This window comes from Branchiostoma lanceolatum, chromosome 2, assembly GCF_035083965.1.
Source record: "Branchiostoma lanceolatum isolate klBraLanc5 chromosome 2, klBraLanc5.hap2, whole genome shotgun sequence".
In the NCBI taxonomy this organism is placed as follows: domain Eukaryota; kingdom Metazoa; phylum Chordata; class Leptocardii; order Amphioxiformes; family Branchiostomatidae; genus Branchiostoma; species Branchiostoma lanceolatum.
Window position 1 is genome coordinate 21,872,102 of NC_089723.1, and position 27,643 is coordinate 21,899,744.

At 41.7% G+C, this 27,643-nt stretch overlaps 2 protein-coding genes across 2 annotated transcripts; both read left to right on the forward strand.

Moving 5' to 3' along the window:
• Positions 1-2,009: 2,009 nt before the first annotated feature.
• On the forward strand, positions 2,010-10,767 carry LOC136427926 (uncharacterized). Its single transcript, XM_066417159.1, has 16 exons — positions 2,010-2,302; positions 2,907-3,058; positions 3,471-3,563; positions 4,050-4,171; positions 4,507-4,637; positions 4,803-4,954; positions 5,207-5,299; positions 6,217-6,388; positions 6,560-6,596; positions 7,143-7,295; positions 7,723-7,778; positions 8,033-8,173; positions 8,867-9,038; positions 9,480-9,584; positions 9,927-10,142; positions 10,446-10,767. Exons 1-16 carry the CDS (start codon positions 2,109-2,111, stop codon positions 10,689-10,691), a joined length of 2,235 nt encoding a protein of 744 aa, XP_066273256.1. The 5' UTR covers positions 2,010-2,108; the 3' UTR covers positions 10,692-10,767.
• Positions 10,768-11,652: 885 nt separating this feature from the next.
• LOC136427927 (uncharacterized) lies at positions 11,653-27,599 on the forward strand. Its single transcript, XM_066417160.1, has 16 exons — positions 11,653-11,927; positions 13,127-13,278; positions 15,009-15,098; positions 15,352-15,473; positions 15,781-15,911; positions 19,209-19,360; positions 19,877-19,969; positions 20,316-20,487; positions 22,556-22,592; positions 23,151-23,303; positions 23,589-23,644; positions 24,174-24,314; positions 24,857-25,028; positions 25,482-25,586; positions 25,819-26,031; positions 27,279-27,599. Exons 1-16 carry the CDS (start codon positions 11,731-11,733, stop codon positions 27,522-27,524), a joined length of 2,232 nt encoding a protein of 743 aa, XP_066273257.1. The 5' UTR covers positions 11,653-11,730; the 3' UTR covers positions 27,525-27,599.
• Positions 27,600-27,643: the final 44 nt, after the last annotated feature.

Genomic DNA, 27,643 nt, shown 5'->3' on the forward strand with positions numbered 1-27,643 from the left:
AAACATACCTATTATGTATTGTATCCACGCTATTTGGTGCAAATATAAGCCTTTTGGGTTAATCTCAGCTCCGCTCACCTTTCAGACACCAGCATACTGTAGTTTCCCTCCACTTTGTCCTCGCCATACTGCAGTCCGGTACAGCCGCTACATGACCAGTTATCAGGGCCTAGCAGGGACTCAAAACCAGGATTGCGGAATATCTGTGCACTTGCAACACATGCCGTGAGCCATAGAAGCGATACGTTAAGTAAAGCGGACAGCATGACTGACCTGTTCTAGGCTGCTGAGGACGTAACTGGTACAGGAGATCACCGGGAGAGTTAATGGGTCACCTTTATCTCTTTTGTGACCTTTGAAATTTGTTCTCTATCTAAAGCGGATCATGATAAGGTGTTTTGTTCCCCAAACTAGTTACACACCTGCCTGTGTAAGAAGAAAAAGTAGCATGCATCTCTATGATATCTATCGTACTTTGAGGGGTCTGTTGTAGAATTTCCTTCTAGCTGGGGCCTTACAGCCGAGGAGTCGATCTGTGAAGAGCCTGGAAACAGTCTGGCATTTCAGGCTAGAAAAGTTATATTCTATAATCGTCTACAACTCAACCATCTTACCGTATCCATACATGTATATATCCTAATGTAAAAGCCTTTATCATTTACCAGCGGACTTATTAGCACAACTCCCTGTTAATGCTCGATCTGTCTGCGCTGTATATTTGATTTACGGTCGAGGGGTATGAGTTGTTATTTTTGTATCAATTAATCATTCACAGTCTATTTAGAAACGGAAAGATATGACCTACTGGCTTTTGAACCAGTTTTTTGTAGCCCGGAGCACGATGTGGTGAGAATCACGTTATGTCGACGGTGGGTGGATGTCACAAAAAGTGACGCAATACTTAACCGCAGGTAACCGCTGATAAACCATTACAAAATCTCTCTTTTCCGTTAGAAACAGGTCATGATACAATTGTACTGGAGTTTCTGTATCTGTCGTTTCTTATAAATAAGTATTCAATGACGTTAATCCAATATTTCCCTGCTGTACGAGATTCACTACTCGTTGTTCGCGTTTGTAATCGCCAAACCTCATGGGCCCAACGCGAGAGGTCAGCTGGTGTCATGATGAACGATAGATCCCGATTTTGTAGATAATGTAGCAATATCTTGCGAGATGAGGTAGAGATTTTTTTATTGTTTTGTCTTGTTTGTTAAGAAAACGCGGCAGAGACTGCTGGCCCGGGGCTGTTTCGTCTAAATAAATTAAAAAGAGATCACTTTTTTGATCGATTGATTCTGTATACACCGTTTGTCGCTTTCTCTAGACTTGAATTTTTGATCAGAGTTAGATGAAAACTTCGTTTCACGTACAGCAACAGAAAATCTATTCTTCATAAAAGATGTTAGTGGTTAATGATCGATAAACGTAGTAGGATAATCAAAGTAACTAACAACCGCGATATGTATGATACAGACTTATTCTATTTAATCTAACTATTGAATGAGTTTTAGAAACCTAAGTGGCCCATTCAACTCTGGCAACTGAAGTATTTTCAATGGGGCCCAGACGACTAAAACAGTAAAATTATCAAATGGCAAAGAAAGTAGACATTGTTATATGAGTAACAGACATAAATAACACAAGTAACCTAAAATATACAAAAACAAAACATGTGTTTCGTCAAAACATATAAGAAAGCCGAGGAAAACGAATCAAAATCGTTGTCCGTTACTCATATCCTTTGCCAGTCCAGGTCTGCTTTACTTAAGAGGTCAGAAGAATATTCACGACGGAATATTTCCTCCCTATTCATTGCTACCGTTGCAGATAGAGGCGGGGAAATCGTAATTAATGGGCATTTAGGCTACTTGATAAATCTAGCCGTTAAAAAGATGACCATGTGTGTATTCCTACAACTACAGGGGCCATGGTTGACTCTACATAAACTTGAAAACGCGTGATGTGGTTGTGCCAGCTAGCGGACTACGGGGTCCAGCAAGTTTATTTCACGTTGCCAACAACTTCGCCTTGTGGAAGGTATCATTTGAACCGGTGAGGGTCGTATTGTGAGGTCGACTGCTGTTGAGCCTACAGACCGCGCAATCATGTTTCGTGTAGCGTCTTTCGCCACCACGATTGTTTTGCTGGGGTTGTGCCTGGTTAGGGGAGGAGAGATATTCCGTAATGCCGGATTCGAGGCTCCGCTTGGTCCTGACAACTGGTACTGTTCCAGCTGCACGGCGGAACAGTATTTGAACGACAAGGTGGAGGGGGCGGCGAGTATGCGGGCAAGTCAGAGGTGAGTAAAGACGGAGACATGGCAGACAAAAAGGCATTTGTGAAACTTTCTTGCAACTCTTAAGTCTATCTTGAGGTATGGATTTTAAGGCGACTAGTCACAATGACATTAAACTCCATTTTTCAATACGTGTTGAAACATTGTTGATTGTGTTGCTCGCGCCAAAGAGATCTTAGTATCATAGTATTTACTTAATGCAAGGTTTAACATATGGCTGCGTTCGCAGCATTGCTATATCTGGTGTTTTTGCTGAGTCTGAAAGCTAAACAATTGATGATATCGAGTTACTAAACACTTTGTGTTTGGCAGATGCCTAGCTTCATCAAGTTAGTTATTTCTGAAAAATACCTAGACAGCACAACGTATTCTTCTTGTACCAGTCTATTTTTCGGCCGATTCATTGTAATAACAGCGATGCACAGAAACACGCAACCTTTGTTGGCTGAGTGCTCGGGAGCCATGTTCGGCTATATAATGTAAATGGGGCTTTCACGAGAGCGGTCGCAGCCTCTAGCGTAAAGAGTGTATAAATTGTACACTATAAGCTGAGTTAAATAATCAGGCGACAGCAGATACCCTATTTTGTTTACTTGTTGACTACAAGGCGTGGTGCCTGGGCTGGTCCTTCGTACGATCTTGCTTACGGAAGTGACGTCATCTCTGACCGGACGTACGACTTCCAGATCTACCTACAGCTGATGGCGGGTGGTGACGTCAAACATCCGATCAAAGTCACCGTGCAAACAACGTTTTCCGGTGAGCTGACGACTTTCTAAAAGATTAAACATCAGATCTGTAGATATTTGAAAAAAATATAAGTAAAAGAAGTCAAAGACATTAAACGGACAGAGAATAGAGAAATCATTGTGCAACTGTTGCATTAGAAGACGTGGATATGCTTTTAAGATACCCATATCGTAGCCAAAGTTTACTGAGAACATAATATAATATACTACCTGATATCAGTTACTAGATCTGAGAAACATTACCCGCATATGTTACTTACATATCTTATATCATATGCATTTATATATATATATATATATATTACCTAGCATATACTGTATGTTACCTAATATTTGTTACCTGATATGTATCTGAGACACCTAATTATCGTAATGTTCTCTGATATAGATTTATGATGCCAGATCTAGTCGTTATCTTACAGACGGAGAGACCATCCACCGGCAGATCGCGACGCTCAGCGGCGTGAGTCAGACAGACGGCTGGAAGCGGATCACCGCGACCTGGGCCCTGCCAGGTGGGTTTGGCCAGAGTCACAGCTTATTGCTTATGCTATGGTCAAACTTGGCAAAAATGGGGCCCCACAGGGTAGTTAACGGGCTAATCTTATGCTGCACTTTCGACGTAACCCCTACGTGGCCCCGTTGGACACCCTGCGGCTACCGGGCTATCCACATATTTGGGCACGGCCGGTCCCCCAAATTTTCTTAACACGGAATTAAAATCAACCAGGGACCCGGTGACAGAGGCCAGAACCTAATCGCGAAAACACTGGCAGTCCACCGGGGTACATTTGTGGTTTTCAGAGCCCAACCGAGGCTATACCCAGACCCGGGACCGCAATTGCAACATAAGACTTGGTCCTTATGATGTATCTACGAAGGCATTTCGATACAGTATCATTGGCGCTTAACAACAAAAGTCATACTGACCTAAACAATTTTCATCAGAATGGTTAGGTATAGTTTATCTTTATTATGTCACCTTTACTTTTATCCCTCAGTTTACGACAAACCAGTGACATCCATGCGCCTGTATGTGGAGGGACCTCCGCATGATGTAGACCTACTTGTGGACAGGTCATCTCTGACTGAGGCCGGTGTGGGCACTGTCGATACTTTAGCGGTATGTTTACTTCATTTTCGAGGATTTGAACTTGTAATAAGGGATTCTTGGTCAGGAGAAAAAGCACCTCAGACAATATTTCAGAGATGTCAATGTAGCTCGACTGGTAGCTGAGACTCACAGTTGCAGCTGGGTTCAATTAGTTTGTTACTGATCCTGGTTCAATACTAGGAATGTCATTTGGGTTAAGGCTGCAACCGTCTTTTGGAAGGAATGTAAACTGGGAGTTCCGTGTCCGATGATGAGTTTATCGTGTGATTCTTAATACCAAGCAACCGCAATTTGTATGTATGTACCAGTTCTAAATTAAAGGATTTCTGTTTTGTGATTCACAGACAGGCTCGGAGCTGCTATCAAACCCAGGGTTCGAGTCCTTGCTGGACTTCTGGCAGTGTTCTGGGTGTACCGGGGTCTACTTCACTGCAGACAGCTACAGTGGCTCTTCATGCATGCTGGCACAGGATAGGTATCTAAAAGGCCATCGTCTTCCTTCAAATGATGCCGTTTGGAACTGATTTTCTTTAGCTTTCTAATTATGAAAAGACTAAGCATTGCTTTAGTGAGCATTAACAGAGAACATCGTTAGGTAAGTTAGATGATACATTGGACATTCTTTGTTTACGTTGAATAGGAGTGCGCAGTGGGCCGGTCCTGCCCAGAACTTGGCCTGGGGGTCAAAGGTCAAGGGCGGACATAACTACCAGTTCAGCATCCAGGTCAAGATTCTCGATGGAGGAAACACCCCCTACCTGCTGATGGCGAAACTGCACGTAACTTTTTCTGGTAAGGAAGAGAAATGTAACATGTCTTGTTCTGTATATACAGGGACCTCTTGAAAATCAAGTTTTGTAAGTTGAAGAAGCTAAAGCAACCAATTTGTCTTGAGATAAGATAAGATAGATAGATAGATGAACATTCGGTTTGAACTTTTAGACATAAATGGTGTGATTATATCGGCCGAAAAACAAGTAGTGACGTTAAGGATCAGGAAGACGCTGTTCCAATGATTATAACAGTTGAATTAATATTCCCTAGACGGAAGTTCTGATGTTTGGCTACAAATTGCTGGAAACTGGATCTCTGCTCAAGATGGGTGGAAGAAGCTAAGTGGAGACTACACCATACCAAGTGGGTAGTTGCTATCTGTCTCTTGATATTAGAATACAACCCCATTGACGGTGAAATATTTTTGGACAGCTTCATAATTAGCAATATGGAGGGGGGGGAGCTTTGGGTCAGAATAAAACGCTTTTTGTACCATAGCAGGTTCATTATTGTATGAAATGAGTTGAAATTTGCCAAATCTCATGTCATTTTATACAAGAATGAATCTGGGATGATTATATATACAAAAGGCGTTTCTTTTGACTCCCCCTCGTACACGTATAGACAATTATATTGCAGCTGATTCCGACAGGCGGGAGCACGTCGCCGGAACGTAATGCGTATACGGCAATTGCTATTGAAACCTATCATAGCTGCCGAATCTCTTTTGTTCTCTTTGGTCAACGTTGCATTGGAGGAACAGTCGTTGCATAAGATATATGTCTTTGACACAACTTAATGAACCTGTATGCGAGATATTATCCTTAAATACAGGAACACGACATTAAACGCAAATTCTTGCTTTCGTTCCGGCGACGTGCTACTGCCGTGTACCTTTGACTTGAGTTTCAGTGATTTCGACTTGAGAAGGGTTGGAGGACCGAAAGCTTGTTAGTAATTACACAATTTTTAAACTTTATAACAGTTATTGTCTACTGTAATTCACTCTATCTGCCAGATGAAAATGGACATTTTCAGCAAACTTTAGCTTCACGGTGGCGGCAAAAGATTTACAGAACGGATGTGTGAAGGAATTATGAATAATAGCAATAGTTTTTTTTCACGGTGATGATAAGTTTAAGTACAGAGGTGACCATGAAAACAGTGAACATAAAGTTACAGTGAAAGAAACAAGAATTAAAGTAATTTGTAATAAAACGTACATAGATTTAAAAAATATCCTCTAATCTCCGCCTTATGACAACCGACTCTCTTTGTAGATTACGGGGACATCGTGAGCAATATCAGGCTGTTTCTGGAGGGACCTCCCGGTGAGATCCGCTTCCTTGTAGACGACGCTTCCTTAAAGGAGTTCGTGTCTCCCACCGCCGACTGGAGGTCTGAGGCAGACGCACGGATAGAACAAATCCGCAAGAGAGACGTCAAAATAAGGTATGAAACGATGTTTCTTCGTGGCTGCCAAAGTATTAAACATTCTGCTATTAAAGGTAGGCATAGCCATCCTTCTACCTTGGGTGGGCATAGAAGAGCTTTCTTGGACATTATTTGTAACTTACTTGTTCTCTCTCAAAATCCTTGTTTACGATTTTTTTTACTTTACAGGGTCAACACACCCAACGCACATAGCATCACAGTGGAGGTGGGTTAAAGCGAACACAATTGTTTCCCAAAACTACTCAGGTAGTTCGGAGTCTGGTAGAGATAAGCTAATCTGGCATCTGACAAATATCATACAGATTAGATACAGTTATTTTTGTGGTGTTGTGAAATAAATATTGAACCTGAGTCAAAGTTGACTCCAAATTGCCAACACATTGAACTTACCTACATTTTAGACTGATCAGCTCCAGTCTTTGTCAAGGAATGAGCGAGCACCCCACTATTTTTGTGAGATCACGTTATGCAGATACGTGACTAGGTGAGCAGTAGATAATAATTTTTAGAAAGTCTATGGCGCCCCCCGTATCTTTTGAGGGATGGTTGCAGAGCCGGATAAAGCTTCTTTTATTCCTCTTGCAAAAAAGTCTGAATTGCTCATTCATTGACAAAGACAGGAGCTGATCAGTTGAAAATTTGGGTCTAATTTTGGTTGGCAATTTATATTTTATTCAGAATTACTTCTACTAAGTTGAAGACAGATGAACTTCAAGTGAAGTATGTAACCTGCCTTGTCCTGTATTTTCAGGTAGCCCAGACCCGATCCCACTTTGCCTTCGGCACCTCCGTCAGCGCCTGGGAGATGCCCAGCAACAGTCTCTACACAGACGTCTTCTTCAACAACTTCGAGTGGGCCGTTCTGGAGAACAACCTCAAATGGAGGCAGAACGAGTGGAACGAGGTGAGTACAGAAAATTAGTCTACATCATAGTTATTAGCTTTGGAACCATTAGGCCAGGTTGATTTGATTAGATGGATGACATCCGCGCGCGCATCACTTTTTGCTCCATTTCCAAAAATAAAGAAAAGTTTTCCACCATACTGTAAATCAAAACAATATGGCCTTATCCATGTTAATGTCATTTGTAAATAGGACAAATTTTTAAATTTGGCAAATAATTACCCATTTATCTTATGGCAAGCTGTATCAACCAGATACAAGCTGACGTTTTATTAAGCCTCTTATCTGTCAAGCAAACCCCTTTTTAACAACGGTTCAGAACGTTAAGCTGTAAAGTCATGCTGCAGATATCATGATGACAAATTATCATCTAATTTACGGTTCCTTGTATTTTGTAATTTTGAAAAACCCATTCATTTCATCACAGGGACAGTTGAGGTTCGACCTAGCAGACGCAGCGATTGAACTACTTGAAAGTCGAGGGTGAGTTGGTATCATTTATATGTTTGAGATGCCTAGACGAAACATTTTGTTCTTAAGAATATGTTGTACATGTAGGTCCGATTTGGTAATTACTTGTAAAATTACGTAAGACCGTATATACAATCTCTCAAGTCATCTGCAGCTAATATGTTGTTGTAGGAAATATCAAACAACGTACGAATACAACGATAGTATATTTCAATATCATTATCGTTTGTTTCTTTCAACCATCACCCAAAACATTACCTGCCCAGGATACCAATGCGTGGCCACTGTGTGTTCTGGGGAGCCGGAGACTCCCATGTTCCCAACTGGCTGCCGGCGTACTCCGGGTCAGAGCTGAAGCAGAAGTGCTGGAAACGGGTTGATGACGTCGTGGGTCGGTATGCTGGGAGGTAAATCTTAATATTTCAATCATGTCACGATGCACGCAAGCATTACTGAACTGATCCGATCTTTTAAGAACATTTCGTGAGAAAATTCTGCATGAACTGTAAGTCATGGTCAAATGTTTTGAGATGGAAAAACCAAGACGTCCTGATTCTTGCCCATGTGTACACCGACGTTTGACGAAACGAAGGTCATGCATTTTCCACACAATATATTATGAAATATCACATTAACCGATCAGTAAAGTGGGTATCTCATCACTTGGCGACCTCACTGTGGTCGGGCGATTTGACCGAGCGCTGAACAAATTTCATTGATAAAAAAACACACGCTTTTTTACGGTTTGGGAGTTTTGTTGTCTTTTAAATGATACTTCTACGTTTTGCGCGATATCTCCATTATAAAGAGTAAATTTAGGACGCAGCGAGCTCGAGCTTGTCTCCACCAGACAAGCTTGTCTCTCAGCTATAGGGAGAACATTTGCCGGGGGACTTTGGTCATGGAGGGTAACATTCGCATATTTGACCCTCTCTCAGTAGCCGACTCCCTTTATACAATTGACTCTATTTGGCCGGCAATTTCTACTATTTTCCCAGCGACCCGCGGAGGCAGCTAGTAGAGCTTAAGCTCAAGCTAGGTAGCCAACGTTCCACAGTGTTAGCAATTTAGCATACATATCTGTCTTCCCGTTGAATCAGGCTGCAGCATTGGGACGTCAACAACGAGATGCTTCACGGCAACTTCTTCGTGGAGAAAACGGGAAACCCGCAGATCCGGTACGAGATGTTCCAGAAGGTGAAGGAGAAGGACCCGACTGCCAAACTCTTCCTCAACGACTACAGTGTCATTAACAGCGGTGCGATGACACAGGTCTGTAACATTGTAGAAGTTAGTTTAAACGTTTTCACTATTATAACCTTTGGTGTACGCTTTTGGTTCTGATTGACAGTACTGTGTCGTCAATGCCACGTCACGACGCGACGTAATACCTCCTCATTCTTTACATACTTACATTCACATTCTTACCAGGCAATCGAAAATCATTGATAAGCTGTATGATGCATGATACGTTTACCGTGAGAGCCAGACTCTAGTAGGGCCCGGTAGAAGATCTGATCGTCAGCGCTGCCAAGGTTGATCTTTCCGAGGATCTAGATGAGCACTCCCGGGGAGCATGGGGGAGATAGCCGTCTCAGGTCCTCGGGAAAAACGGTTTGGGCTGCCGAACAGATCCTTTGCCGGGCCCTGTTAGAGTCTAGCTCCCATAGTAGGAGCATGAAGGAGTTGACCAGTGGTTGCATTTCCCCACAGGCCTACGTGCACCAAGCGGAGGAGTTCCTCGCTAACGGAGCTCCAGTCGACGCGATCGGGGCTCAGGGACACTTCACGGGACGTCCTGATCCCATACTTCTCAAGGTCTTCCTTAATTTACCATACCATTGTTTTGTATACGTTTCAATTGTACACTATTTCGTCAGTGACACTGACGAAAGGAGTGGATGCTAGTTGAAACGTCTGAACGTTTCCAAAATCATCAGTTGTTGCTTGAGTAACTGCTATTTGGCGAAATAAATACTTTGTTCTCCATCGCAAACCTGATGTTGATAATACAGTATGATGATTGGTCGTGTTGGTTAAATGTTGAGTACAAAAATAACTTGCAATACAGCTGCGCCCAGATTATCTATCAGTCACAAACTGTTGATGGAGTCCAATGGCTAATGATAACCTGAGGCTAAACTTCTTCTTGCTTTACAGAGTCGCCTGGACCTTCTGGCCACTGCCGGCCTGCCCATCTGGGTGACTGAGCTGACCGTAGCCGAGTCAGACGAGTTGGAGAGGGCGGCGGGTTACGAGGACGCTTTGCGGGTCGCCTTCAGCCACCCGGCCGTGGAGGGAGTCATCCTGTGGGGGTACTGGGACGGGGCGCACTACGACCCGCAGAGTGCTCTGGCCAACGGTAATAACGTGCAGGTGGGGTGCTAAATACAACAAATAGAGCTAAGCTTTCTTCACTTATCATTTATGTTTTTGTTGCACTGAAGCTTTATACGCTGCTTGTATTTGTCGGTCCATTTCGATTCGTAGCTATTAGTAAGTATTTAAGTATATTCCTTGCAAAAGGATAAGCCCTATTGTATCTATGTTTCTTGAATACAGTTCCATCATCTTCTTATGTTTTCGGAAAATGTTTCACATCTAAACGAAGAGATAGAAATGGATATACACTCTTCCTTGATCACGAGTTTATATAGATTCATGTTTCGATCGACGCAGCTTAACGAGGCAGGTCGCCGCTGGCGGCAGCTAGTCTTCACCGACTGGCGCACCAACCTGTCCCTTCATCACGGCACCACGACGCCAGCTGGACAGGAGTTCGACTTCCGAGGTTTCCATGGCAACTACGAGGTCAAAGTCAAGTTCCACGGCCAGGTGGCGGCCACCAAGCCCTTCTCCCTGGCACCTGGAGACGGGCCGATGGTCGTGGATATAGACATGCCTAATGACGTCATTGTTGGCTGAGAGACTACAGCTTATATAGAAGTCTGGGTTTATCAGACTCTGATTATGAAATGCAGAATAAAGTGGAAAAAATCGCTTCAAGTCTCGGGCATTGAGTTAAATTTCCTGGCATTGTGTAGTCAAAACAGGTCACTGGCCTGTGGAATGTTGGCGGCAAATTATGGCGGCAAATTTGCAAAAATTTCACCAATTTCCCTGCACACTAACGTGCGGTGCATTTGTGTTTGAAGCCAAGCTGAGCAGGTTACTGTAAATCGCAGTGTTGCAACGCACTGATTTAAAAACGAAGTAAATGATTAAAATGCATCAAAAAGAGATTTGCAATGATAAAAATATTTTTATCAATTAAACTGGGTGTTACATAGAATCAGTAACAGAAATGACCGAATCGAACGATATATCCAACTCCCTTATGTGTTTTGTAAAATGAATGTGTAATGATATATGTTTATTGACAACAAATAAACCTTGAAACTGAGGACTACTTTTAAAAGAATAAATGCCACCTTTTGGGGGCCATCTGGGGACCTATTGGGGACTAATGGCCCACCAGATATTGGAAGTATAGCAGCACGTACGTCCGCTGCGAGTTAGCGGCATTTTGCCAATTACGTTATTCTTAAACTTTTTTTTATAGAAATCGCCATTTCAAGTGGCACATTGGCGGCGGTAGTGCGGCAAGCTGGCGCTTGTGCGCGGCACGTTGGCGGTGGTCATTCACAAGCAGTCGCCAACGTTCCTCAGTCCAGTGAGATACCCGTTGTAAGGTCCCGGGTGTTAGTTTTTGCACGTCCTCGGCCTCTTGACTTGACAAGTAAACAGTTATACAGCCATTCCGGAGACGCTAGTTTGCCAGCAGGTAAGCTTTATCACCACAACAGGAAGCGTCTGTTCTCAAAGGGAATCAATATTATCGATAACTATATTTACCAATTTGCCTCCAGAATACATGTACATAGGCATCGTGCTGATACCATCTGAACGACAGTGTGGTTAACTACTATAGGTAGAAGCACCGTAAGCCACGGTCCTAACCAGGATGTTTCGCGCCGTTATTTGGGGAGCTTTGCTTCTCAGTTGCAAGTTGCACGACGTGAGGGCAGAGACAGAAATATTCCGTAATGCCGGATTCGAGGCCCCGCTTGGTCCGGACAACTGGTACTGCTCCGGATGCACGGGGGAACAGTACAGAAACGACAACGTAGAGGGGACTGCGAGTATGCGGGCAAGTCAGAGGTGAGACCAGAAAATATCATGCGCTAGACAAACAAGTTTAACTATAATGAACTTCTTTCGAGACTGCGTAACAATATTTTTCCACATAGCATATACCAACAGCGACTGGCTTTATTGACGTGTTAGATTTGACAGCGAAAATAGAAACACAAGAAAAATATCAACCGTTCTCAACTTATTTTTCTTTTGCATTCAGTGCGATTTGGTCGTAAGTTAAATCCGTATTTGATTTGAATTTGATCACGTCATTTATAGTTTAACTACACAATATGTTTTGTACCCAAATACACCGGCCCTTAAAGACATAGTTGATTCTGCAGCTGAACCACATGCAGAACAAACAAAGAAAACTCCCCTCTGTACGTGACTGTCTGACCGCTCCCTATTGTACTGATAACACACGTGTGCTGCAAACTCGTGTCTCCGGAATGACTGCTAAGGTGTTTGCTTTGTTAAGGAGTCGACAGGACGATACGGATGTCCCTGATAGGTTAAACATATGGCGGTTCACATATTGTCAAACACCCTTGGGCCAAACAGCCATGCACAAAAGAGAATATGTAGTAGGCATTTTAGCGAAGCTTCAGGAGCGAGCTTAATAGTATATCTTAGGCCCGTTTCACAAGAATTCCCTGAATTTTTTCAGGAATCCGTCTGTGGATCCGCCTGTCACTTTATACCTTGTCAGTAAGGTCTGGCATTGCAGCACGCAGGTCAATGACAGATGACCTACTTACGTGGTGTCCGATTTCGTACTATTGGGACTCAGGAGCGTGTAGGAGAGTTACACGGAATCTAGTGTTCTTGGTTCGAAAAGGGTTTTCAACCGACCCCAGTTGATCTATTATCACAAGAACTTGTTGAACACCATGAACCCCTAAAAAAACCTCTGTGGACACCAAATCTTCAGACTGGCTTGGCAGACGCCTTACTGACTTAGTGCTTTGTTAACAAATATTATCATGGCAGAACCAAAGAGTACTACGTTGGTACTTTCTTTACAGTGAAGTAAGATCAACCCAGACACCTTCGCTATGGCAATAATTTTTAATGGCAAAATTGACGTTGTGCCTTTGGCTGCTATGTTTGTTTTTTATTGCTGCTGGTTCTGTTACTTTTTCTATTTTCACTATTGTTATAACTTTCTATCGTTTATATTTTTGTTGTTATTTTTGTTTATGCTCTTGTTGTTGAAACAGACGGGGTACGTGGGCCGGCCCTGCCTACGACCTCGCGTACGGAAATGACGTCATCGCTGACCGAACGTACGACTTCCAGATCTACGTACAGCTGATGTCGGGCGGTGACGCCAAACATCCGGTCAAAGTCACCGTTAGAACAGAGTTTTCAGGTGAGTCAACTCAAAACGTCAATTACCTAAGAGGATTAAAGATTTATAACAATCTTGCAATTTCCTGTAAGATATGGCCTGATCTTACTCTTTAGAGAATGTATCCAATTGCTTTATCAGTTTTGTTTTATGAAGCTAAGGCTTAAATATGGATTGCACATTACAATGCCAGTTGATGGGTTTTTCATCTAAACGCGCCATATCGCAGCGAAACGCACTGAATGCAGAAATAACTAGAAAGGCAACATTTGCGAGCAAATACAGCATGTTTAGCCATGCTCCTCGCCACGCAAAAAATGGACTCCCAAAATAACAATGGACCATTCTAAAATACTTCCACTTAAAAAATTGAATCAAACTTGAGTTTAAAAACAATTATCAGTCTCTCCATACAGGAGTGGAGTCTTCTAGTAGCACCTCAACACAATATGGACCAGTCCAAAACCATATCCACTTATTAATTAACAAATACACTTCTGCTAACAAATGGACTTTTTCATAATCATTCCAGCTCAAAATTGAAATAAATAATTACAGAATCCTCCCCTTGCAAGAATGGGATATTCCGTGCCATCTCCATGTAAACTAGACCAGTGGAAAAATATCCGCTGAAAATTACACTCTTGCGCATAATCAACCCAGTTCAAATTTGAATTAAAAAAGATCAACCCCAGGGAAGAATGAAGTTTTCCATAGTATACATAATGATATATATGAAGATTTGACAGGAGAAGAAGGAAATGACCAAAAATGGGTGAAATATAAAAATGTGACACCCCTTTGTTTGAATGCATGATTCAATAGTATACACTTTGGGTTGAAAATAACGAAACCAAAAAATTCTTTGTTTAAAAAATCGTTTTGAAAGGCTGTATGGCAAACATTTGAATGAGGGCCTGTGTACATGCCAAATTTCACATTATTTTGGTTAAATACATATATGAACTGGAGATGTGTATCTTTAAAAAAAAAAGAGTGAACAAAGCCAAGTACATGTAATCACATGTCCTAGGAATTCCCATACCATATTTGGCATGAAGACTAGCCTACACCTGCGCCATGTAATTAGATTAACTCAATTGACCAATCAGGTGGTCGCCAGGCTCACAGGCATGCAAGGCCAGGTGCAAGGCACTTGGGGTCAATGACCTTTAGGTCATATGTAGTATTGAAAGTGACAGAAGTGGCAAATATTGTCAAGAAAGCCCAAAATAAATCGTTTTGAATATATGTATGCCAAAAATGGGAATGTAGTCCTTTAAATATTTGTTCAAGCCACATATACAGCAAATTTCAGGTCATTCGGTTGAAATACCAGGGCGCAGGAGGCCAAGATATGCTAAAAATAGCCTAAAAACCTCATTAAAATCACTTTCAAGGTCAATATCAAAAAAAAAGGAAAAGAACGCACATTGGTTTTTGCCTACATTACCTCTGTACCAAATTTCAGGTCATTTGGTCAAAAAATGACAGAGATGAATCGATTTGAAGATTTGACAGGAGGAGAAGAAGAAGAAGAAGAAGAAGAAGAAGAAGAAACATGAGTAAAAACAATATGTTTAGCCATACTAGGTATGGCATAAATATGCCACAGCAGTGCAGAATAACTCAAGTGCCAATGATCTGATCAATTATCCAAATTACTGAAATTAATTAGCGTAGAAAACGCCAGCAGGACAAGTGTTAAAACTACACGGACTTAGTTTCTTTTCATGGCTGCATTCTTTCAGACGGAGGGGTCATCCACCGACAGATTGCGAGGCTCAGTGCGAGTCAGACGGACGGCTGGCAGCGGATCGCCGCGGCTGTGACCGTGCCCGGTACGTACCCCCCTCCCTCCACACACAAAACAACAGCCAGCTAGTACACATTCTGGAAAACCGGACAAATTTCTAGCGTCAAATTCTTCAATTAGATGGTTATAAATCGACTATTAGAATATAGCAGAAAGAAAGTTACAGAACGTGCTTTATATATACTTGTGATTTGAAAGAAAAGTTGATTTTTGTATAGTTATGCAAAGTATCTGAATATAAACAAACTTTGTCGGTCTCCTGTTGCTTTATCCTTCAGTTCACGACAAACCCGTGGTGTCCATGCGCCTGTATGTGGAGGGACCTCCAAGTTGGATAGATCTACGCGTGGACAGCTCATCTCTGACTGAGGCCGGTGTGGGCACTGTTGACACTCTAGCGGTATGTTCCGTCGTCAACGAGACATATTGATTTCTCGTCTCCCATTCTATTCTATTTTCTACAATGACGTCCCCTGAATGTTATCACAATGGTTGCACACAAAATCTGTACTATTATTTCTTCCATATATCGGTCTTTTTTGTCTTTATTCTTTAGTTTTGGATCATATTTGACCTTAGCAACAAAATTCACACAGCAACAACAACAATACTAAAAGAAACGTAACAGCTAGAACACTAGAACAATATCGAACAACAGCAATGACGGTTTGCTGATATCGATGGTATCCCGTTCCATAAATTGTCAGGCTGTCCCGGAGCTGCTCTCTAACCCGTGGTTTGAGCCGTTACTGGACCCGTGGGAGTGCAATGGATGTACTGGGCTGCAGTACACAGCGGACTGCTATGGTGGCGCTTCATGTATGCTGATTCAGGAAAGGTACTGTATTATCATTTTCCTGCCCATGGACTACTGTCAAATGCCGACATTTATTAAGCATTATCACATAGGTAGATGGCGTCGACCAATCAGAAGCCTCTATTGCCCACAATAAGTGGTCTGTTATCACGCCATAACACACCACTTATTGACGTCATGTCAGAACACAACCGTTGCATTTTGTAGAGGGGGTATCTTTTTGATGAATCTTTTTCTTAACCTTGTTAAGAATATCTTTAATGTCTTAAAATTCCCAAACATTTCCTTAGCATACATGGACAATACATGAAAAAAGGAAAACAAATTCAATTCAAGTAAAATTCAAACGGTAGGACTACAAACAATATTTATCACACCCCCACCGTCAAAGTGGAACCGGCCCAGGTCAGACGACATTGGAACCCGCTCGAATTCGACGGAGCTGAGTACCACAGTTTTTCGTCAAAGAACTGTCAGACGCCGACTTAGAGTCAGTTTTCGGGTCATGGGAAGCTGGGGAAGACGCCCAGGAACATGCGGAAGGAGTTCAGGGGCGAGAAACTGGCGCAAATTTGCGGAGAGGAGACTCGGGAGCGAAAATAGGTTTGGATTCCAGGCTAACGTATTTCCCCAAGCTAATCTTGGCAGTAAAATAATCGCCCATGAAGCCGCCGAACTCCTCCTCAGTTTCTACCCAGGGGGACCCCAGGAAGGTATGTTCACGTTTCTGAGGGGTTTTACCCGGCGAAAATTAAAAATCTTGCCGGCAAATTGATGTCGCCGTGTTCAAAACAAACGTGACACGCACTAAACACGCCCCCCTCCCCATGACCCATGTCACGTAAACCGATGTGTTGGCATCGAAAAAATTACGGTCAAAATCGCCAAAATTCTTACAAGTTTCTATCTACAAGGATCTCAGCAAGATACGTGTACGCTTCTGTGGGATTATTTTCCGGCTTGAGCAAAAAATATCCCGGGAAACTACAAGCAAATCATGAAAGGGGATGTAAACATGCTTGATTGTTCTTACCACAGCCAAATAAGCGTTAAACAATCGGGCGTCAGGAATTGTGAAAATTGAACAGAAATTTACAATTATACCGCCCGATATAAAGTCTACGTGTCCAGAACAATTAAGACAAGTTACTGCTTGTTTACATTGGATTATATAAAGATCGTGTGTACATTGGATTGATTTTACATGTATAGTACTAAATAAAGAATCTATGTATTATACAGGGATTTGTCTCTCTTAATTATATGGGTCAGTTTGGATAGGCTATGTGAGGGGTTTTACCCGGCGAAAATTAAGAATATATGGGTCAGTTTGGATAGGCTATGTGAGGGATTTTACCCGGCGAAAATTAAGAATATATGGGTCAGTTTGGATAGGCTATGTGAGGGATTTTACCCGGCGAAAATTAAAAATATATGGGTCAGTTTGGATAGGCTATGTGATAATAACGTTAATGACCCGCCTGTTCCTCGGTTTATATGGTGTCATAACGCCTGGTCAGGTGCTATAACCACCTCATAAAACCACCTCGTTCGCTTCGCTCACTCGGTGGTTTTATTCGATGGTTATAGCACCTGACCAGGCGTTATGACACCATATAAACCTCGGGGCGGGTCATTAACCCTTAATTATTAGGAAGTTATTGAATAATTTTACATTAAAGTTATTTTGGAATGTTCTATTTTTGTACATGGATGATCTTGGAACAGGTTTTAAAAAAAAATCTTCTATTCAGATTTACCACATTTGTGGAGGGATTGACATAACAGGTGACTATCACCTTTGCAAGATCAGGGTGCGAAATACTTTTTTGAGCCAGGTTGCACGGTGTGCAACCTGGGTAGAAAGCTAGGTTGCCCGTCAGAATTTCAGGTTGCCCCACCTAAAATTCACTGATTTCCTGAAATTATATTTTGTAAGTACATAGTATTATATAGCTTTTAACAATATAACTGGTTCTTAATTGTGTTTTTGTTTCAAAATAAAATTCAATGATATACAATGTAAATAAAACACCACAACCCACAACAAACAAACTTATACAATTCATGTGTAACACGGCTATTTTTTTAGTACAAATAAATCCTTTTTTCAACCCCCATAGACTTTTTGCTTTTTCTGCTCTAGGAAGAGTTACACTGCAATAGCTACACTGCAATAGGACTTGTACCTGCACATTATTCTCTTCCCTCACATAAAAGTTGCTACTGGGCATATTTTCAAAATCTAATAAAAGTACCCCCGGAATAAAATTACCTATATTTTTTATTGAAAAATTCACAGGTGAGTTATTAATGATATACATGTATGATAATCATAAGATAAATACAATTATCATAGTCTATGTCATTGTCCAGTTTTTATCTCACTGTCACAACATTTTAACAACTTTGTTTATTCTATAATCATTGTTGCCAAGTAAAGATTTTTTAAATCCCTGCTTATTATTAGTAAAGTGGCTCCATCTCCACTTCTGCAATTTTTAATTTTGCCCCCAAAAAAGCACTAGCAACATTTCGCCCATAGAAATACACAGTAACTCAAACACTGCCCTCTGCCAGTTGTTGCTGGTACTGCAGATTACACGTCATTACTCTCGCGCAATCACGCGATATCCAGCGAGAGTCGATGAATTCAACATGGCGGCCAAGAGCCGAGCGCTAAGCCGCGCTCTCTTTCCGACGAATTTGCGTTTCAGGCACAATAAAACAGGTTGACTATGGATGCAAACGAGTGAAAAAGTATCGGTAACTTTAAATGTTTAGTTGGGGGTCGATTTATACGTTTGGTTTGAAAATTTACGAGACTGAGAGCGAGTGTGTGTGCACACCACACGGGTGTGTGAGCTTCCTTGGTCCAATTATTTTCTACTTCGTCAAGTAATTGCCGCAAAATTGATTTCTCCGGCCCAAAATTTAGGTAGCGCACCGCGCAACCTGGGTTAAGAGATAAGTTGCGCCAACCAAAATATTGTTGCGCTGCGCAAGTGCGCAACCGGGTATTTCGCACCCTGAAGATGTCGACTCAGACCAGACTGTAAGGTTTGAACCATCGCACACCGGGGTATGGCCCTACTCTGTTTCGAAAGGTGTGGTAGGTCCGTAGGTGTGACTCTCCCTAAACACGGGACCTCCATTTAACGTCAAATCCGAGTTTATTTTTGAATGGGGACGCGATGTAATATGCCTTTTTCGAAATGTTACATTTCTAGTTTAATGATAGGAATGGCTTTACTTACCAAAAGTACACTTCTGAAGCTCCTTCTGGATACGACATTGCCTTTGCCTGTTCTTCTACAGACGTGGAACTTGGGCCGGTCCTTCACAGAACCTGGTCTGGGGGTCAACGGTCAAGGCTGGACATACCTACCAGTTCAGCATCTGGGTCAAGATGCTTGATGGCGGAGAAACGAAATACCTGACTGAGGCTAAGATACACTTTACGTTCTCTGGTGGGAACGCTCTCTAGCCACCCTTTTTCAAGGGGATACTCAACAAAACTTTGGAAAAAAGTTCATGTCAAAATATATAGCAATCACATGATCCATGTATAGACACGTAGTTTTCTGAAAAATTCTTTCCATATTGTTTGCTGCAAAGAAATACAAAACACACATGGTAAACGACATAACCGCTAGATAACAGAAATGATATGACCTTAGACATTAGACGTCAGACCCCAAATTGCAGTGCCATATCAAGAAAAAACAAACACTAGCTTTATACATTTTCCAAGAAGTCTGACCTATTCTTCTAGAAATAAACCTTTCTAAGTTGACAAAAGTTGGAAATGTCAGAAGTGAAAGATTCTAAGCTAAGAGACCACTGTTGAAGTTTGGAAATGAAGTGCTTTTCAAACAGAATAACCATATTCCACAAGTGTTACAGGTCAGGCACCTATTGTGTTATTATTTCAATTATGATATGGCTCCCCAAAAATGTACAACTAGTATTGTTGTTGTTCTCAGGCCTGAGGCCCACCCTTCATGAACGAGTTGCTGGAAACTGGATTTCCGCTCAAGACGGCTGGAAACTGCTGGCAGGAGATTACACCATACCTGGTGAGTATTCAATTAATTAATCAATTAACCAACCAACCAACCAACCAATCACCCATTTAACCAATCAATAAACCAATCAATGCACGTCAATCAATCAATCAATCAAATGATCAATCATCCACGGGCATCAATGCTAATACACGGTTGCAGTAGACATCTCTAGCATTGGTTATCTATACAATTCATGTAAATATCGATGGGTATTGGTTATTTCATCTATACCTGAAAATATTCAAGTCAAAGTAACTAGACTCTATACATGGCAGAATAGATTGATAGTATTGTCGCTGCAAGGCTAGAAGAGCAACACAGCTGTACAGCTCTAACGACTCTCTCCTGATCAAAGATTTCGACGACACCGTGAGCAGCATCCGGATAAACTTGGAGAAACCTCCGAGCGAGATCCGTTTCCTTGTGGACGACGCTTCCTTAAAGGAGTTCATGTCTCCCATCACCGACTGGAGGTCTGAGGCAGACGCACGGATAGAACAGATCCGCAAGAGAGACGTCAAACTCCGGTGAGAAGAAATGAGAAATTATACATAACCTATTTACTGATATTTAACAAGATTTAGAAGCTCGTAGCATCCGTAGACAAGGATTTGTTCACATTTGCGAATATTTTCATCGGGTTGGTGAATGACTGAATGGCAAAGTTCTTTATTTACAACCACACATCTAACAAGAGATAAAACGTTTCGATAACCGTCTGTCATCTTCATCAGGGCAATATGCTGACTGGTTCACTAGCTATAGTGCAAAGTGAGCCAGTCAGAACTCTCCTGATGAAGGTCGCAAACGCACATCAAAACGTCGATTCTCATTATCTCCATGAAAAATGGAGATATAGTTTTGAGTGTGTCTGTTTTCTGTTTGTCATCTGTTTGTCAACCATGTTGTGAAGTTGGCACCAAGAAATGCATGGTGCACCAACTGCAGAATTTACATATACGTGCACGCCGACAGAAGACCGAATCGATTAAAATTGTCACCATAAAATTTTAACTGTACTATGATATTTTACTGTGTAGTTGCTGTATAGCACGGTATTTTGCTGTACTTCACAGCACAATTCAGGAATCCAATGCAATGGTGACCTGTCATCATTTGTAAACATTTGTTAACATGTGTTAACAGTTGTTAACAGTTGTAAACTTTTGTAAACTTTTGTTAACTTTTGTAAACTTTTGTAAACTTTTGTAAACTTTTGTAAACTTTTGTAAACTTTCGTAAACATTTGTAAACATTTGTTAACATTTAGAGATGTAGTTTTGGGTGTGTCTGTGTGTGTTTCCGGACTACTGTAAGCAGCATAACTCAAGAACCTCTTGATATGATGGAATTACGATGATAATTGGTATATAGGCGGTTGTTGTGAAGCCAAGATTCAAGGTCGATTTTGGGCCCCCTGGTAAGTGACCTTGGTACTGCAGCAGGACTTGCGATGTAATGAAGAAGTGGTGAAGGTTTGGGCCCCTGGCAGCTTGTTCTGGAACTGCATGGGCGTTATTGTGAAAATCTTCTAAGGAGAATAACTGAACAGAGGAATGTTAGATTTCCATATTTAGTATGCAGGTAGCTTGGACAGAGATGTAAATAATGAAGTGAAAATTATGCTTATTGGGACTTAATTGGGGCTTGCTCATTCGCCCCCCCCCGTCATAATTTCCGAACAGTATGATGTATCATCGAAAATTTTTGCAGGGAGTGATGGTCACGTCAAGTCTTATAAATTCCTGTAATTTTGGTGACGTTATGACGTAATATGACGTAATTACGACGTCATCGATGTGATTTTATTGGCTAAGTAGTGAATTCCCGTCATATCTAAAGGCATTAAACAAAACAGTTTGTATTATTCGGTTTAAGGTATGCAAAGGCATACGACGTTAATGGTAAGTACGTTGACGGCAATATGACGGATCCGCCATCTTGGATCGGGCATTTTGAAATTTTTGAAAATCCTTTATGACCCCACACGACACTGAAAATAGACTAGAAATGTTCATCTTAATGTTTCTGGTAAAGAAAATGTCAGGTATTGACGATTTTAATGGCGAAAAAGCCTGCTGATACCTTAGATAGTGATATAGTCCGCCATCTTGGATTTTGACTGATAACGTAATCTAATTAGCATAAATAATGAATATTAAATCATGTAAGTTACATCTAATTACACATGATGTTATAGATGTATGAAAACTAGTGTAGTTGTGCAAGAAATATCATTTTTTTTCAAAAAAATTAGTGATTTTTGCATAAAATGCCTGTCAGACACCCGTCGCCAGGGCAATATGAAAAATGATAAACTTAAAACCATTATTACAAAATTGCTGCCAAAATTTTTTTAGGAAAAGTCACCATGGTAGTCCTAGCATACATCGTTTGGCAGTAGTACGATGTCAAAGTTGGCGCGGGCACTTTTAGCCCCCCCCCCCCTAGTCTGGATAGGGTTAAACACTTAGATACTCTATGCCTAGATTTGAATGGATGTTGTATTCCAATTGATGAGATGGCAGGCATAGGCAGCAGCAAAATGTATGGTGTATAAAACCTGGCTGACTTTGGTATTTTTTTGTATCGTAGGGTCAACACACCGAACGCGCATGACATCACAGTAGAGGTAAGTTACGATGAATAGAGTCATCTTCAAAAACAAGTGTCAAAGATACATTGAGCGGTCTCTATTGAAGCGCTGTAAGGTGGATGTAGAAATTGTGTTATAACGCCAAGAAGGTTATCTTTTTTTTCGTTTTTGTTTTTTTGTAGCCTGTGTACATGTGTGGGTAAACAGCATGACTCAAGAAGGTCTGGATGGATTGTTTAATATTTGGCATGTAGGTGATGAGACCAAGAAACTACTAAAGATAGGGGGCCTTAGTGACGTATTAAGATACTGCTGAGGAACTGTCGGTTTTGATATCTCGTGTTCTGGATATGCCCTTGTCGTGATTTTTGAGTGGTGGCCAAGAGGAATTGGTGTAAATGTAGAGCACCCCCCCCCCCCCGGCTTTTTTTAAAACTGCAAAATTCGAAAGAGAATAGAATTAATCTAGAAGTGGTTGACGGATCGTCATGTTTTTTTTTGTATGCAGATGGTGATTATTGATATGATCAAATTATTATTATGCAAACCAATTAGAATTAATGAGAAAATTTTGCTTGTATATTTGCTTGGCAGGTAGCTCAGACCCGATCCCACTTTGCCTTTGGGTCGGTCGTCCACGCCAAGCAGATGCCAAGCAACAGTCACTACACAGACTTCTTCTTCAACAACTTCGAGTGGGCCGTTCTGGCCAACCAGCTCAAATGGAAGCAAAATGAAAGGAATGAAGTATGTTATTCCTTATCATATGTAGGTGCTTGAACGCATTAACTCCGACCAGGGCTTGTTTTTTGAGATGAATTCATTAGAAGGTGTGAACACTATTGCAAGCAAGATGCCTGTAACAAGTGTGGATGTGAGAAATAGTTCCGATCACGAAGATGCAAATAATATCATCACTTCTGAAGTTTTGCTGAAGCTATTATGACAACACTCAAGTTATATCGACTCGATTGTCATGCAAACTATGACATATTAACTAGCTGTTCGTATTGATTCTTTGTTTCGTCTTAGGGGCAGTTGACGTTCGACTGGGCAGATCCAACGATCGCACTGCTTGAAAGTCGAGGGTGAGTTGTAATCCTATACTATAGTGGCATGGATATGTACTCGTGTAAACAATAGCATGTCTTTGCGTATACATTCTTACAATGTGAAATCTTAACGAACTTGTAGCAATTAAGATCACCGTTGGCGTTACAAAAAAACTTGAGAGTAAGTTCACTACTTACCTTTCCATTTTTTGAAAACTTGCTTATTGCTACGGTCACAATTGGAAAAAAGGGCCACGCCGCGAATAGTTTACGGGCTGTTTTTGGCACAATCGTGCGTAACCCCTAGCGGTCGGGATTATTTTCGTAAACTTAAATAACCCCGGGACCTGGTAACAAATAGACACCATAAGGTAATCGTGAGAGCACCGAGAGGTTCCCTTCTCCACCGGGACACATTTATGGCTTTAGGGGGCTACACCCCTCCGGGCACTGGTACAAATGTGACTGAGGCATAAACAGGGATGGTGAACAATGATATGTAAGTATATGGTACACTTGTTTATGGTTGCTTTTGCTGATCTTTTTTCAACCATTGCCTGACCAGGATACCGATTCGCGGGCACAATGTGTTCTGGGGAACCGGGGACACCCATGTACCCACCTGGCTGCCGGCGTACTCCGGGTCCGAGCTGGAGCAGAAGTGCTGGAAACGGGTTGATGACGTCGTGGGTCGGTATGCTGGAAGGTAAACCTTTTTATTTCAATTATTGCACAATACACACAAGTATCATCAAGTGCCATTAAGCCCCAGAACCATTCTACCTGTATATGTCCTTATAAGTTACACAAGACGTGGTCCAGGGCAATGATATCTAGATAGTGATATCCTCACCACCCTGGATAGAAGGACGCCTACCACACACAAGCATTATCGAACTAATTCAACCTTCTGAAAACACTTAACAGAAAACCCTACTCCCGATAAAAGGTCATAATTTTCACGATTTGTTAAAAAGGTCACAATCTTCCCAACCAAACTCAGCTTCGAAAACACTGCATTGTACTGTCAGTCTTAATCAAAGATATCAATCTATATTTGGGAGACGGATAAACTAAGACGTTCTGGTGCTATTTCACACATTGTATTTTGAAGAAACGAAGCTTTTGCAACCATCCTTCCAAATCTAGCATCAAGATCAGACACCTGAGAATTTGCCACAAAGCTCATTATTAAGTATCATATTAATCGATTTGTGGGCAATAATTTCTTTCCTCACGCTGTGCCAGGTTGCAACATTGGGACATCAACAACGAGATGCTTCACGGAAACTTCTTCGTGGAGAAAACGGGAAACCCGCAGATCCGGTACGAGATGTTCCAGAAGGTGAAGGAGAAGGACCCTGGTGTCAAACTCTTCTTGAACGATTATGGTGTCATCAACAGTGGTGCGATGACGCAGGTCTGTGGATCTAGTCTGCAACATTGTCTAATAGTCAAAGTCATCCTTTTCTGGCAACGATTGACTTGCCTTTATCACACCATATTTGCATAGATATGGCGACGGAAAAAATCAGTACTTGCATGTATCCTTCGGCTCCTTAATACGTAGCATCGAAAAATACGAGTAAACATGGTTTATTCTAAAATTTTGCCTTTCCTATACATTTGCTGATCATTTTAAAGTTACACATAAAGTTTAACCAGCTTCTTATTAGTTGAGTGTCCAGTGCCTTGCACAGGTCATGTGTAATCTTTTATATATATATATATATATATATATATATATATATATATATATATATATATATATATATATATATATATATTTATATATATATACATTTAAAAGAAATTGTAAAGTCTGGGTATGCATGCGAGAGATAAACGATGGTCATCATTGTGTTTTCCACAGGCATACGTACACCAGGCTGAGGAGTTCCTCGCTAACGGAGCTCCAGTCGACGCGATGGGAGCTCAGGGACACTTCAGAAGCCGACCAGACCCCGTCATTCTCAAGGTACTGTTTCGACGTCATAACCTTTGGAAATTTGCAATGGATTTAGAGAAGCACCAATACTTATCAACATTTACACCAACGATTGCCTTTTAGGAATTTTCATATTAATGTACGTCAAAATTTATGATCTTCCAAATATACAGCAAATACAATTCATCATCTAAAATGGTTAATGTACACATTTGAGATCATAACCTGAGTTTACAAGACTCATTTTTTTTTTCCTTTGCAGAGTCGCCTAGACCTTTTGGCCACTGCTGGCCTGCCCATCTGGGTGACTGAGCTGACCGTAGCCGAGCTAGACGAGTTGGAGAGGGCGGCGGGTTACGAGGACGCCTTGCGGGTCGCCTTCAGCCACCCGGCCGTGGAAGGGATCCTTCTGTGGTCCTCCATTGCAAATTTTGGCGATCCTTTGACTGCCATTGCCAGTGGAGATAACGTTGAGGTTCAGTACAAAATGATGTATCTAACATATCATTGATGTCAACATAAGCCTTCAAATGTCAAATGTGGTCATCCTTTGGCAGTGCGAATTTGGTGATCCTGAAACTGCTATTGCCAGTAGAGATTACGTTGAGCTGAGGTCCAGTTCAAAACAATGCATCTAACATATCGTGGAAGTCCTCATAAAACCTTAAAATGTCAAAATGTTTACAGACCAATAAAAGATTACTGTTATAATCTGGGAAGCCACTCTTAGGACTCAATAGACGTGACTTGTCATGATAACTGTGAACAGCAGCTTTTTAAGACCCCCATTCCACTTGGACGGCGCTCTCACGAACGAACGAACATTTTTTTTCTTAATTTTTGTGTGCTTTGTTGTCTTCTCAGTCACACCTTTACCTCTTGCAACATATTTGAATGATAAAATCAAGGGGAAAACAGATTCAATGTTGGTCCCTGAACGGTCGCTCAGTGTGTGTCTTAAGTTATATACATGTTCAACTTTTTGTTGTTTTTCTGTGTTGGCTGTCATGTAAACTGTTTGCAATAAATATGTTTTACCATTTTTCGTTATAATAGCAACTCAAAGCACAGACGTTTGAAACACTTTTTGAACCACTGACAATACAAATTGGAAGGAATTAATTTGAATGGAAGCAAGTACTTGTAGTTTTCGTCAATTTGTATTACCCATGAACAAAACTATGATTTGACTACAAAATTGCCAAAAATTCAAGATACACCACTTCAAGCATGAAATTTGTTTGAACTACAGTTAAGACCATTCAATCCTCGCTGAGCGCTTGCTGTGATCATTGACCGCTCGCTGCGGCCCTTTGATCCCATCGTCATCCTCGGCGCGCTCACGGCGACTGTTTTGGACATGTTCAAAACCATCGCCAGGTGACGGCGCGCATGGCGCGCATGGCGCTCTCACCGCGCTCCCTCCGCGCTCCCACGGCGCTCTCGCCGCGCTCTCGGCAATCTCACGGTAATCTGGCCAAATTGAGGTCGCTGGGAGAGCGCGGTGAGAGCGCCGTCCTAGTGGAATGGGGGTCTAACTGCCTCCGGGTCGAAACGTTAAGCTCTCTACATTAAAGATAGTTGCCACATACGATGAATGTCAATGTATCTTCACATGCTTTCGTAATCAACGTATGGCTACACTTGGTATAGTTGAAGTAAAGTAATTTTCCTTGACCGTACGGTTTTACTTAATGCTCTTCTAAATCTTTGTCGCTACAGCTCAACGAGGCCGGTCGCCGCTGGCGGCAGCTGGTCTTCAACGACTGGCGCACCAACCTGTCCCTGCAGCACGGCACCGCGACGCTAGCTGGACAGGAGTTCGACTTCCGCGGTTTCCATGGCAACTACGAGGTCAAAGTCAAGTTCCACGGTCAGGTGGCGGCCACCAAGACCTTCTCCCTGACACCTGGAGACGGACCGATGGTCGTGGATATAGACATGCCTAATGACGTTATTGTTGGTTGAGAGGCCACAGCTTATACATGTAGATGTCTACATTTATTTGATTATGAAAATACAGAATAAAGTGGAAAAGAATCACTTCAAGTCTCGGGCATCAGTTCATATTTCCTGTCATTGTTTAG

What these genes read in the sequence shown, in the direction of transcription:
- LOC136427926 (XM_066417159.1), top strand. Translation starts at nt 2,109, where the DNA reads ATGTTTCGTGTAGCGTCTTTCGCCACCACGATTGTTTTGCTGGGGTTG. An exon ending in ACTGCACGTAACTTTTTCTG is followed by an intron (nt 4,955 to 5,206) that starts GTAAGGAAGAGA and finishes AATATTCCCTAG; the next exon opens with ACGGAAGTTCTGATGTTTGG. An exon ending in ACAGCGGTGCGATGACACAG is followed by an intron (nt 9,039 to 9,479) that starts GTCTGTAACATT and finishes ATTTCCCCACAG; the next exon opens with GCCTACGTGCACCAAGCGGA.
- LOC136427927 (XM_066417160.1), top strand. Translation starts at nt 11,731, where the DNA reads ATGTTTCGCGCCGTTATTTGGGGAGCTTTGCTTCTCAGTTGCAAGTTG. An exon ending in GATACACTTTACGTTCTCTG is followed by an intron (nt 19,361 to 19,876) that starts GTGGGAACGCTC and finishes TGTTGTTCTCAG; the next exon opens with GCCTGAGGCCCACCCTTCAT. An exon ending in GCACTGCTTGAAAGTCGAGG is followed by an intron (nt 23,645 to 24,173) that starts GTGAGTTGTAAT and finishes TTGCCTGACCAG; the next exon opens with GATACCGATTCGCGGGCACA.